Source organism: Octopus sinensis, unplaced genomic scaffold, assembly GCF_006345805.1.
Source record: "Octopus sinensis unplaced genomic scaffold, ASM634580v1 Contig09403, whole genome shotgun sequence".
NCBI lineage: Eukaryota > Metazoa > Mollusca > Cephalopoda > Octopoda > Octopodidae > Octopus > Octopus sinensis.
Window position 1 is genome coordinate 10,732 of NW_021831836.1, and position 14,269 is coordinate 25,000.

A 14,269-nucleotide genomic window follows, 5' to 3' on the forward strand; every position below is an offset into this window, starting at 1 on the left:
AAACAGAGTGGCGACTAGGGGGATCAGAATAATAATAATTAATAAATAATAATAATAAATAGAGATACGGATGAATTAAAGTTCAAAGATTTCTTATCTTGGGATCACTTCGTTTACGGACAGACTTGGCAAAAGGAATTCGGAATCAAGAATGAGGCAGGTTACTAGCTTAAGTATGCATAGCCATGGCGAGGGGTAGGAAGAGAGGAGTCCAGACAGACGACAATGTAAAAAGAGGGGGAGAGAAGGGAAGAGAAAAACCCCGCGAAGAATCGGCAGCCAATTTCTAATCAGCCCTGTAAGGGAGATAGATCTTAAATATCTATAACGATAACTAGTGAATTATACAGAATATGCAAAAACGAGGCGAGGCTGAAATAGTAAACAGAGTGGCGACTAGGGGGATCAGAATAATAATAATTAATAAATAATAATAATAAATAGAGATACGGATGAATTAAAGTTCAAAGATTTCTTATCTTGGGATCACTTCGTTTACGGACAGACTTGGCAAAAGGAATTCGGAATCAAGAATATATATATATATATATAATATATATATATATATATATATATTATAAATGTTATATGTATATATATATATAATATAAATGTTATATGTATATATATATATATATAAATGTTATATGTAGATATATATATATATATAAATGTTATATGTAGATATATATATATATATAAATGTTATATGTAGATATATATATATATATAAATGTTATATGTAGATATATATATATATAAATGTTATATGTAGATATATATATATATTATAAATGTTATATGTAGATATATATATATATAAATGTTATATGTAGATATAGATATATATATATATATAATGTTATATGTAGATATATATATATAATGTTATATGTAGATATATATATATAAATGTTATATGTAGATATATATATATATAAATGTTATATGTAGATATATATATATATAATATATATATATATAATTATATATAATATATTATATATATATATAAATGTTATATGTAGATATATATATATATATATATATATAATTATATATAATATATTATATATATATAATATATTTTATATATATATCATCATCATCATCATTTAACGTGGTTGGCGTTAGGAAAGGCATCCAGCTGTAGAAACTGTGCCAGATCAGATTGGAGCCTGGTGCAGCCATCTGGCTCGCCAGTCCTCAGTCAAACTGTCCAACCCAGCATGAAAAATGGATGTTAAACAATGATGATGATATATTATTTATATATTATCATATATATATATGTATATATATCTATGTGTGTGTGTGTGTGTGTGTGGTGTTTAAAAGATTATCTTGAAAAGCACTGTTGTTTTTTTTTTTTTTCTTGAATTAATCAATGAGGAGAAACCTATGGCTGGCTGCATATTAGAAAGTGAAAACCAGAAAAGAAAAGAATTATTTTTTCTTAATTTGTAATTGCCAGTTTTTAAAACAGAGAAATCAGAAAAGTAAAAACAACAGAACAAAGAAAAGATAGATAGTGAGGGTGGAATTATTCTGCATTTTCTCTTGAAATACTGTATGTGAGAGAGAAAGAAAGAATCATGCTAACATGAAAAGTTGTAATGATCTAATTGTGTGTTAATTTTGCATTTATATTGTTCTAGCTTAAAAGCTGCACTCCATGTAAACTTTTAGGCTAGCTAAGTGGGCCTGCAGCTCAAAACGGAGAGCAATAATAATGAAGCATTTATTGTTACCCTACCAATATGGTATTTCTTCAAATTCAGATTAAGTTCACAAATTTTTGGAATTCTTTTAAAATTTGAATAGAAAATACATATATGTATGTATTGTGGCTTTGTGTCTGTGTTTGTTCCCCACCACAGCTTAATAACCGGTGTTGCTGTGTTTAAGTTCACATAAGTTAGTAGTTTGGTAAAAGACGCCAATAAAAACATACCAGGCATAAAAAGAGGAAGAACTGGTGTTGATTTATTTGATTAAAATTCTTCAAGGTGGTGCCCCAGCCTGGCTGCAGTCTGATGACTGCAAAAAAATAAAAGAACCACTAAATTCTTTTGTAAAACTTAAAGCTAAGTTGTACTATGGCAGTGAAACCTCCCACAGTCACTTTACTTGCTAGAAATAGCAACCCAATTGCTTTTAAATCAGATCCCAATGCTGGATGTTCAAGAACCAAATGAAGGGCAAATTGTCAATCCAGCCATCATCCTGATTCCAAAAAGGTATATGTCTTTGTTGAGCAAATGTAGACCAAGATACAGGGGTCCCAGATGGACAGACAGAATTTCACTTTTATTAATATGGATAGATGATTTGTTGTAAAAATTCTAATTGAATAATGCAATTAAAGTTATAGACATGTTTGTGTGGAGGTACAATTGTGCACATATTTTTTTCTTTTTCAGTTTTTAATATTATTTTATGTTATGTACATATTTTTGGAAATATATATGAATGCATGAATTTAAATTTATTTTTGGTAATATTGGAAAATATGTTTTTTGCTCTTTCTCTTGTCAGAAATCTTGTGGTAGCTGTTTTTACATTACAAATTGTGTATTATGAGTATTGTTTTATATTACTTTCAGGACATGTTAAAGTTGTCCGTGCCATCTATAATTACAGTGCACAAAGAGTAAGTATTAAATTTGTATGTTTATATGTGCATGAATGTGCACATATAAGTAGGCTGTGCAGATGCTCATGTATTTGTAATCATGTGCCTGTTTGTGCATGCTCGTGAATTAGCCTTGTATGCATGCATGTATTTATCTGTGGGCATGTTTGTACATGTTCATGCATGTGTGTGTGTGTGTGTGTGTGTGGTGTATAGAAACCAAAACTTTGTGAGTAGACACCAAAATGTTGTGAGTCTACTTTGGTAGGCACAAACTGAAAGAAGCCCATCATGTGCACATATAGTATAAGAATAGGATAAAAGAAAAATTCAAAGAGCTTTACCTCTGTTAGAAAATCAAAGGTCTTTCTCTTCTAATAAAAGGAAGATTGTAGGATGTTTGTGTATTAACTGCAGTACTACATGGTAAGGAGATGTGAACCCTGAATGCAGAGGACATGAGAAGACTAGAGAGGAATGAAGTTTTGTATGTTCTGTTGTATGTGCAATGTTAGTGTACATGTACAATAGAGTGTTAGTGTATTGAGAGAAAAGTTAGTCATAAGAGGAATTAGATATGGTGTGTAATGGAGAATACTGGGTTGGTTCAGTCATGTGATGAATATGGACTATGATAGTTGCATAAAGAAGTACTGATCACTTAAAGTGAATGGAACTTGTGGAAGAGGAAACCCCAGGAAAGCACCAGACAAAGTATTGAGGGCTGATTTCAAGATGTTGTACCCCAAGGAAGAGATGACAAAGCACCAAGATAACTGCCACCTTGCTGTACTTGAGAAACCCCTATCACTACAACAGAATTGATATTCTAAAACCACCTTCTCAAATGTTTGTACATGTGAAACTGTTATAATCCTTAAAATGTTGGATTGTTATAATGCCCACTTCAGTATACAGTATACTTAGTGAAGACATGACTATCTCTGACTACCTACTATGTACTCCAGTATTTTGTGTACTTCTCTTTACTTATAGTGACTATGTTATTCTATTCATCATGTGGGAGGGGTGTACCATTATTACTAATTCCTTTCAACATCTCCCCTTTTAAGTTTTTCTTAGAAAGTGTCATTTTAATAATTTAATAACTTCCCTTTTTTGAGTTTATTTCCGTACAATTTAATATTTTTGCGCTTGGTATCTATTTTTCAGGAACTCTGTATGTTTCCTTTTCCTCTCACTTGTACGCCAAGGTTCAATCACCTGCAGTAGCGTTGGTACTTGGAATGTATCATACAACCATTTCATCAGTTCCTCCAACTTCTTTGGTTCGCTTTCCACAAATCTCTTTTATAGTAGGTTCCTGTATCTCTTTTGTGTGCCTTTTCTACTTTTAACCAATGCATTTGGTAATTACGCCATCTTCCCAACTCTGCTTTCCATTCTTGTATGCCCTCATATACACCTTTTCACCAACTTTAAAGAACCTTCTTATGTCTTCTCTAACACTTTCTTTTCTTACCAGGTAGCAATTTATGAAAGACATTTTACTTTCCTTGAAAACATAAGCTCTGCTGGTGAGCTACCTGCTAGTATATTCAGGTTTGGTGTCACACAATACATTATCAAAAATTGTTGTAGAGCTACCTCATCCCTGACTTCCTTATTTGATTTTCTAAGGGCTCTTTTGAAGATATCAACAAAGCGTTCTGACTGCCCATTAGATCTGGGATGGTATGATGCTGTAGTTATATATTCTACCATGAACATTTCACAAAATTTTAAAAATTCACTAGACACAAATTGTTTTCCATTATCAGACACTATCTTGTCTGGGATGCCAAATCTTGCAAACAATTTGTGTAAAAAATTTCAGGCCATTTCAAAAAACTATCAATTACCACTAAGTAGTAAGAACCATTTAAAGGACCAGCAACATCAATGTGTATTCTCGACCATAGGACATCTACTTTTGAACAATGTTTACTTTTTATCTTGAGCAATATTTCATTTCATTTTGGTTTACATACAGGTATGCCACTCTGTTTTACTGCAATTTTTTGTTTTAGTCCCTCAGCCGCATTCAAACCTTTGACTGACCCAACTATATTTCCACACAGAACACTTATGGGTGTATCCTACAATTTGAATAGTTCCATTCAATCTGTGCCAAATAGATTAAGTGAACTTTTAACACATATGTCTTAGCTTTTTTCGTTTGACCTTGAAATGTTACATTGCATATAAATTCACTGAAAAAATATAATCTTTGTCCCATAACACCATGTGCTACCTTTATCAACTTAATTCATTTCAGCTTACCGACATATTTCCACGTTTTTTTGTTTATAATGGTGATATCACCACCAGTGTCCAACTGCATTTTAACACTCGTATTTCTGATGACATACTATTTATTCTTTTTCCTTTGCTCTGATGTTTTGTCATCTTCATTCTACAGTTTCTTCAGTGCATCTTTATATGTCCTATATTTCCACAATGAAAGCACTCCACTTTTTTAAATGAACTTTTTTTCCTTAGGTAAAACATGGGTTTACTTCCTGACTTTTGTCATGTTTTTTAAAAAACACTTTATCTCTATTTTATTTCACACTTGTTTTACTTGGAAACAATCTTTACATTCAATTTCTTCTGTGTCATGTCTTTATTTGACTATCCTTTCACATTCTTCTAACACTTGTTGTAGGGATACATCCTGGTTTTGTTCCAGCTTTGCGAGAATTCTAACTTCTGCATCCTCTTCAGCAGTAAGTCCCTGTGTAAAAATCAGGCATTTGAACACATGTGGCCTTAATTCGCTCAGTTTAAACTTTTTGTATTCCCTGTTAACTCTACCAGCATATGTGATGTAGTCCTCATTGTTGTTTTTCTCTATATTCAGATACTTCCAATGTGTGTTGAACAATGAGTTTTTGTCACTAAAAATTTTACATGATATATCTATTGTGTCATTAAAGTCTATGTTCAAAGGTTTTCTTGGGAGTACATAATTACTGTATTGTCATGTTCTTTTGCCATTGGTTTTCTCAAGATTAAGTGTGTTTTCATCTCGTTCTCTCAATCTTTACATTCTTTATCGAAGATTTGCTCATAAGTTCTGTAGTATGCTTCGAAGGTAATTCCTTCAATGTTATGGAGTTCACAACATAGTCTGTTGAGAACACTTTTTCTGACTTGCCTGATGACTTTAGTAATTGCAGCATTTGTGGCTGTAATTTTATTTATTGTTGTTGCTTATATTGTTGCTCTTGCAGTTGTATCTGCTGCTGTTATTATTCTTTCAGATGTTGGTGGTGGTGGTGTCCTTGCAGTCGTAGCTGCTGCTGTTGTTGTTGTTCTTTCAATTGCTGTTGTTGCTGTTTATGCAACTTGAGCAAACCAGCCAATTATTTTTCATGAAATTCACACAACAAAAGCTTTTGTGAGTTTATTAACTCCTCTTCGAGTTTCTATTAACTCCACATGAATTGGTTTATCCTTATTGCCACTGTTATAACCCTCGTTGTCACTGTTGTAATCCTTTTAATGTTAGATTATTATAACACCCACTTCAGTATAAAGTATACTTAGTAAAACCAGTGAAGACACAACTATCTCTGATCACCTACTATGTACTCTAGTACTTCACATACTTCTCTTTACTTGTAGTGACTAGGTTATTCCAATCGTCACATGGGAGGGGTGTACTATTATTACTGATAACCTACAACAGAAACTTTTCCCCACCTCTCTTCTCACTGCCCCATCAAGCTTCCTCTACATCCCATTCCTTAATGCTCATCATCTCTTTATCTTTGATATTATCCAACTACCATAATCACCTGGGAGCAGAATAGTTATATACTACTCCCCCCACCATCTTTAGAACCACTTCCATTCATCATCTTCCTCTAGCTATGGTCTCTCCTCTCTTCTATACTCCATCCTGATACATCTGTCATCCCCTATCACTTCTGATGCCCTCACATATCTAACATACTTGCCTATGCCTCCCAGCTACTCTTATATCTCTCACCTTGAATTACCACAGTCACTTCTATCCCATCTAACCATCTTCTCTCAGATTCTTATGAAAATGTCCCACCCAGTCCAATCCTCTGTACCACTTACCTATATTCATTCTCCACTCACTGTACCTTGAGAATATATTCTGGTACATATCCACCACCATCTCTTCCACTCTCTCCATTCTTATCTTTCTATCTGAGTCTCCTTCTTACTCTTCTCCAACTGGAATAGCCTTGTATTTCTTCTACAGCAAGACACCTATGTCTATTCCTCTATTATTCTTTTAATCTCTCATCAGTTGGCACAAAGACACCTCTTTCAATACTACTCCCCACTTTCTTGGGATTTTGTCGTGTGTGTGTGTGTGTGTGTGTATACAGGGTGTGATGAATAAATTGTCTAAATTATGCAAAAATGAAAATAACACCGACATCTCATTTTAACATATATATTTACCAAAATTACAGAAGAATATGAAATACTAAAGAGCAAATTTATTCAATAAAATCACCATTGGCTTCAACCATAGCCTCCAGATGACTTCAGAATCTCCTGCAACTCTTCTGGACAGTCTCCTTGTTTAAGTTGGTGAATGTTGTCATAATCTTTGCCTTCAGTTCACCTTTGGTGTTAGGAGTTTTGATGGTCTCTCACTCAACTGTGCCCCACACATAATAATGAAGAGGGCTGCAATCTAGAAAGTTAGGTGGCCAGATGTTAGGGGTGATGTGGTCGCAGAAATTGTCTGACAGCCATGACTGGGTTCTCCTGCTTGTGTGGCATGGTGCGTAGTCCTGTTGCCTGACATAGGGCATTTCAGCAGCCACCCTCTTGATCCAGGGCAGCATATCGTCCTTCAGGCACTTGATGTAGGACTATATGTTGAGTCTGAGGCTGTGTGGGAAGATGAATGGAGGCATAACTTCGCCATCACTAGTGATCACTCCAGACACCATGATGCTAACTGGATGTTTGATTTTGATCACTCTTGGTACATGTTTTGGGGACATGGCAAGCCAACGACTGTTCTGTGTGTTCACCATCTGACCCTGGCTGAAATTTTTCTTGCCTGAGAAAAACCAAAGCATGTTCAGTTGGAGTGGATGCTTGAGTTTGTTCAAAAGCTTCATAGCATGGTCTTTCCTCTTGTCCTTGATGGCTTGGGATAAAAATACTGACTATGTTTCACTTGACAGTGTGCATAGACTAGGTTGTTGAAGTTACTATAGGCATGCAGACAGTTGCTATAAATTATTGACTCTTGCTTGATGTAACGGGTAATGAGTGCAGTCAGAGTCCTTACTCGGTGTTTGGACCATTTTTTTCTCTCTGTTTGATTTATTTTATTTTGTTTCTGTTATTTCTTTTCCTTTTACTATTCTTCTCCAAACCCTCATCTAGAATTTTTCAGAAAACTTAGTTAATCTGCTGTTTTTCCCTAAATCATTTTCTCTTATATTACAATTAGCTGAATTTCCATAAAATTATGCTAATATTCTATTCTGTTAGTTCAGTAATAGTTTTTGGAACACTTTTATCAAGATTAAGTGAATGAAAAACTAACACTAACTTTAAAGTAATATAGTACAATAAATGACTTTTGGAACAGTATTGGTTACTGCCATTGAACATGCTTTGACAGGTCATTCTTGGTGCCGAATATCTTGCTGTATTTAGTTAATAGATAAATAGTTACCAGGGTAGCAAAAATCACACAAGTAAAAAGGGCGTAACACCTTGTTTTTAAAGGTAGAAACATGGGCTTTATGTGAAATATTATGTATAATATATATATGTAAATAAGGAAATGGAGTTAAACGCAGGTGTTATTTAAATTCTTTTACTTCTGACACGTTTTGAGGATATCATTGGTATTATTCCAAAGGAATAAAATGGTGTAAAACAATATAATCTTCTCTCCAGGGAAATGAAGATTACATTGTTTTACACCATTTTATTCTTTTGGAATGATACCAATGATTTCTTTGAAACATATGTCGGAAGTAAAGAATTTGAATAACACCTGCGTTTAACTCCATTTATATATATATTGGAGACATGTCGATAGATTCTTGAACAGAAACGTGTCAATATGTGCTGCATCCAAGAAGTAAGGTGGAGAGGAGGTTCTGCTAGGTTCCTCACAGGCAAAGAACACAGGTGCAAGATTTTCTGGGTGGAGAACACTGACGGGGTCGGGGGTGTGGATATACTTCTCGCTGAAAAATGGGTAGATAAGGTAATTGAGGTAGTCAGAGTATGTGACAGAATACTTAAGATTAGATTAGTGCTTCACCTTGGGTTAACAACCATTATATAGGCCTATGCCCCTCAGCCGGGGCTACCCGATGGACAAAAAGACTGATTCTATGACACCCTACTGCAGACTACCTCGTTGACGAATGACAGGGACCTTCTCTTTGTGGCTGGTGACTTCAATGGACATGTTGGACAACATACAGGGGGCTTCCAGGGTGTACATGGAGGCTACGGTTATGGTTCCCACAGTGAGGAGGGAACCAAGCTGCTGGAGTTCTGCGATGCAAATGATCTTATGGTTTGCAATACTAACTTCAGGAAACCTACCAGTCACCTAGTCACCTACCAATCGGGCCGACATACTAGCCAGATTGACTACATCCTTGCCAGAAAAACAGAAAGATGGCTGCTTATAAATGCCAAAATCTTCCCAGGTGAAGAATGTACCCCACAACATTGGTAGTTAGTGACTTTAGGATCAGGACTAAGTGGATGCCCAGAAGACGACCAACATGGAGAAGAAGGGTCTGGAAGCTTAAAGATCCTGCGAATGGAAAGAGAGTTAGAGACATATTACTCAAAGCCTTTGATGAAATAGAAGGGGATATAGCTTCACATGGTGCAGAAGACACCTGGAGGTTCCTATGGAACAACCTGCTGAGAGCCACTGACCAGATCTGTGGATGGTGCAAAGTCCCCTCTCGACCCAAAATAACGTGGTGGTGGAGCAATGTTGTAGACAGGGCTATTAGAAAAAAGAAACAGGCTTGGAAGGACTGGAAGAATGGTGGAAGTAGGGAATTGTATCAGACTGCCAGAAGAAAAGCTAGGAGACAGGTTTATTTAGCCAGAGGGGAAGCAGATGAGAAAAAAATTTGCCAATGTTCTGCGCCATGAAGATCAAAGACTTGAGGTATTTTGTGTTGCAAGACAGTGTGTGAGAGAGAATCGTGATGTTGTAGGAGAGAAATGTGTTTGCATGGATGATGGCTCTATTGCGCTAAATGGGGATGCAAAGAGAGAGGTTTGGAGACGCCATTATGAAAGGTTGCTGAATAAAGAAAATGTATGGCAGAAAGAGAGTCTGCCGTATGTCGACCCAACAGAGGGACCAACTATCCAAGTTGACAGTACCTTGGTAGATAAAGCAATTAAAAGTACAATGGTAAAGGTGATGCTTTAGATACAAATAATTACAAGGTATCAAGCTGTTGGATCAGGTAATGAAGATCACAGAGAGGGTCATAGCCCAACTAATTAGGGAGAGAGTCAGTATAGATGAGATGCAGCTTGGTTTCATGCCAAGGAAAAGCACCACTGATGCTATATTTCTGGTAAGACAGGAATTACTGCAGTGATGCTCAAAATATCTGGCAGTGTCGGCTATAGCCTGGTCACCCGTATAGCTAACCAGGTGATACACGAAGGAGTCATACCCAATGACTGGTGTAGCAGCATAATTGTCAACTGCTACAATGGTAAAGGTGATGCTTTAGATACAAATAATTACAAGGTATCAAGCTGTTGGATCAGGTAATGAAGATCACAAAGAGGGTCATAGCCCAACTAATTAGGGAGAGAGTCAGTATAGATGAGATGCAGCTTGGTTTCATGCCAACGAAAAGCACCACTGATGCTATATTTCTGGTAAGACAGCTGCAGGAGAAATACCTACCCAAAGATAATCCCCTGTACCTGGCTTTCGTTGACATGGAGAAAACCTTTGACAGGGTCCCCCGATCCCTTATCTGGTGATCAATGAGGAAACTAGGGATAGATGAATGGTTAGTGAGAACCGTGCAAGCCATGTACAGGGACGCTGTCAGTAAGGTGAGGGTTGGCAACGAGTACAGTGAAGAATTCAGGGTAGAGGTAGGGGTCCACCAAGGTTCAGTCCTCAGTCCCCTCCTATTTATCATAGTCCTCCAGGCAATAATGGAGGAATTCAAGACAGGTTGCCCCTGGGAGCTCCTCTATGCTGATGACCTTGCTCTAATTGCTGAGTCACTCTAGAGGAGAAGTTTCAAGTATGGAAACAAGGATTAGAATTGAAGGGCCTTAGAGTCAACCTAACTAAAACCAAAGTCCTAATAAGTAGGAAGGCAGGCAAACCACAAACACCCTCAGGTAGATGGCCCTGCTTGATCTGTAGAAAAGGCGTAGGTAGAAACTCTATAAGATGTACCCAGTGTAAACAATGGTCACATAAGATGTGCAGCAATATCAAAAGAAGACTAACTGGGACGATAGTTTTTGTATGTGGCAGATGCTCGGGAACAATAAATAACACTGAAAATGTGCAGAGAACAACTACCACATTCCAGGGAGAAAAAGTAGAAGTAGTTAATAGCTTCCGTTACCTAGGTGACCAAGTCAGTCGCGGGGGAGGGTGTACTGAAAGTGTAGCGGCTAGAATAAGAATAGCATGGGCTAAGTTCAGAGAGCTCTTACCTCTGCTGGTGACAAAGGGCCTCTCGCTCAGAGTAAAAAGTAGACTGTATAACGCATGTGTACAAACAACCATGCTACATGGCAGTGAAACATGAGCCGTGACTGCTGAGGACATGCAGAAGCTCGCAAGGAATGAAGCCAGTATGCTCTAATGGATGTGTAATGTCAGTATGCATACTCGACAGAGTGAAAGTACTTTGAAAGAAAAGTTGGACCTAAGAAGCATCAGATGTGGTGTGCAAGAGAGACAACTGCGCTGATATGGTCATGTGGTGAGAATGGATGTGGATAGCTGTGTGAAAAAGTGCCACACCCTAGCAGTTGAGGGAACCTGTGGAAGAGGTAGACCTGGGACGAGGTGGTGAAGCATGACCTTCGAACATCAGGCCTCACCGAGGCAATGACTAGTGACTGGGACCTCTGGAAATATGCTGTGCTTGTGAAGACTTGGCAAGCGCAAGTGAGACCATAACCTCGTGGCCTATGCCAGGAGTGTAACCAGTCCACTTATGCGTGTCTTTCCTTCATTGGACACTAAACTCTGCTTGCGAAGACTTGTTGAGGCAAGTGAATTGAAATCAAAATCAAATTCAATGACTGGCACCCGTGCCAGTCGAGCACTAAGAGTACCATACAAGTGAGATCGTTGCCAGAGCAACAAGCTGGCCTCCGTGCCAATGGCACGTTAAAAAACACAATTCGAGTGTGATCATTACCTGCGTCACCTTACTAGCACCTGTGCTGGCGGCATGTGAAAAACATTCAAAGTGAGGTCATTGCCTTTGCAGGTGGCACATAAAAATCTTTATGTCATATGACTCAAAGGGCCTTAGAGTCAATCTAGCAAAAGCCAAAGTCTTAGTAAGTAGGAAGGCAGACAAGTTACAAATCCCTTCAGGTGGATGGCCCTGCTCAATTTGTAGAAAAGGCATAGGTAGAAACTCTGTAAGATGTACTCAGTGTAAGATATGGACACATAAGAGATGCAGCAATATCAAAGAAGGTTAACTCAGAAGATAGTTTTTGTATGTGGCAGATGCACAGGGGCAATAAACACTGAAGATGTACAGAAAACAGATTCCATCACAAGCCAGGGGAAAAAACAAGTAATTCATAGTTTCCATTACCTTGGTGACCAAGTCAGTAGTGGGGGTGGATACTCTGAGAGCGTAGCTGCTAAAATAAGAATAGTCTGTACAAAGTTTTGAGAGCTCCTACCTCTGCTGGTAACAAAGGGCCTCTCAGAGTGAAAGGTAGTCTGTATGATGCATGTGTGCAAACAATCATACTACACAGCAGTGAAACATGGGCTGTGACTGCTGAGGACATGTGTAGGCTTAAAAGAAATGAAGCTAATATGCTCTGCTGGATGTATAATGTCAGTGTGCATACACAACAGAATGTAAGTGCCCTGAGAGAAAAGTTGGATATAAGAAGCATCAGATGTGGTATGCAAGAGAGACAACTGCACTGGTATTGTCATGAAGAAGAGTCACACTCTAACAGTGGAGGAAAATTGTGGAAGAGGTAAACCCAGGAAGACAAGGGATGAGGTGGTGAAGCAAATGTTGGGCCTCACAGAGGCTATGGCAAGCGGCCAAGATCTTTGGAAATATGCTATGCTTGAGAAGACCCAGTAATCCAAGTGAGATTGTAACCATAGCTGATGCCAGTGTCACATATCTGGCCCATTTAAAAGTACCCTTCAAATTTCGGGCAATATGCTTTGCATAAGAAGACCTGTTGAGTCAAGTGAAATCGTAGTTGTGGCTGATGCCAATGCTGCCTGACTGGCACCTATGCCAGTGGCATATAAAAAGCACTATTCCAGTGTGGTCAATGCCAGTGATGCCTCACTGGCTCCCATGCCAGTCGCATGTAAAAAGCACCTACTATACTCTCAGAGTGGTTGGCATTAGGAAGTGCATCAAGCTGTAGAGACCTAGTCAGATTGAAGCCTGGTGCAACCTCCTGGCTTGCTAGTCCTCTGTCAAACCATCCAACCCATGCCAGCATGGAAAGCAGATGTTAAACGATGATGATAATATACATATACATACACATATACATACATATATGCATATACCTATACATATGTACATCTACACATATACATATACATACACATATACATAGACCTATACATATGTACATACATACATAAGATGAATGTTTACAATTATGAACTAGTCACAATTATTACTAAGAGGGTTTCAAAACTCTTACATGTTTAGAAATAGCAGTCAAAACTGCTATAAAGCCATCGACTCATATTATTTCTCTTCATAATATTGTTAATATATTCTCTGTATATTACATTACTTTTTAATTATTTAATTTCCCTAACTCATATCCAGTGATTTTGCAGTGGCTTGAATTTACCAGTCTTTTCTCATAAATGCTGTGCATGGCATTTGAATTCAAAACTTGAATGTGTAAATAGAGGTTGACACATTTCTCTTGCCAGTTGGGACACATGTTAGCCCCAAGGTAAGGTCTTGTATTGATTTCTATCTATAGGAATATTCCCCTGACAAGATGAATGGGTCCCTTAATAGGTCCTTAATGTTGAAATTGCAATCAAGAATTTACCAATTATTTTTAAGTTGTGGATTCTATTTGTCAAGTTGCCTGCTGACAGCTTTTATAGGCGATAAAAATGGCTTCATAGTGGTTTTCCTGCAATATCTAAACATGTAAAGGTTTTGAAACCCTCTTAGTTATAACTGTGACTTGTTCATAATTATAAACATTCTTCTTCTATGTATTTTATGATAACATGTTTGACCATTGATATATTCATAAATAATTATTAATTGTTTATAATATATCCTCCATAATGTATTATTACATTACTTTTTTAATATATACATATATATATATATATATATATATATATTTTTTTTATTTATTATATAGAAGGAGCTTCTACAG

General features: G+C 37.0%; 1 protein-coding gene across 1 annotated transcript in view; it reads left to right on the plus strand.

Moving 5' to 3' along the window:
• The first annotated feature begins 2,461 nt into the window (after nt 1-2,461).
• LOC115228098 (osteoclast-stimulating factor 1) overlaps nt 2,462-14,269 on the plus strand; it is a 50,190-nt gene continuing 38,382 nt past the window's right edge. The window contains exon 1 of the mRNA XM_029798764.2: nt 2,462-2,653. Coding sequence (XP_029654624.2) covers nt 2,477-2,653 — 177 coding nt within the window. The 5' untranslated portion in view covers nt 2,462-2,476. The remainder of the gene's footprint in view (nt 2,654-14,269) is intronic.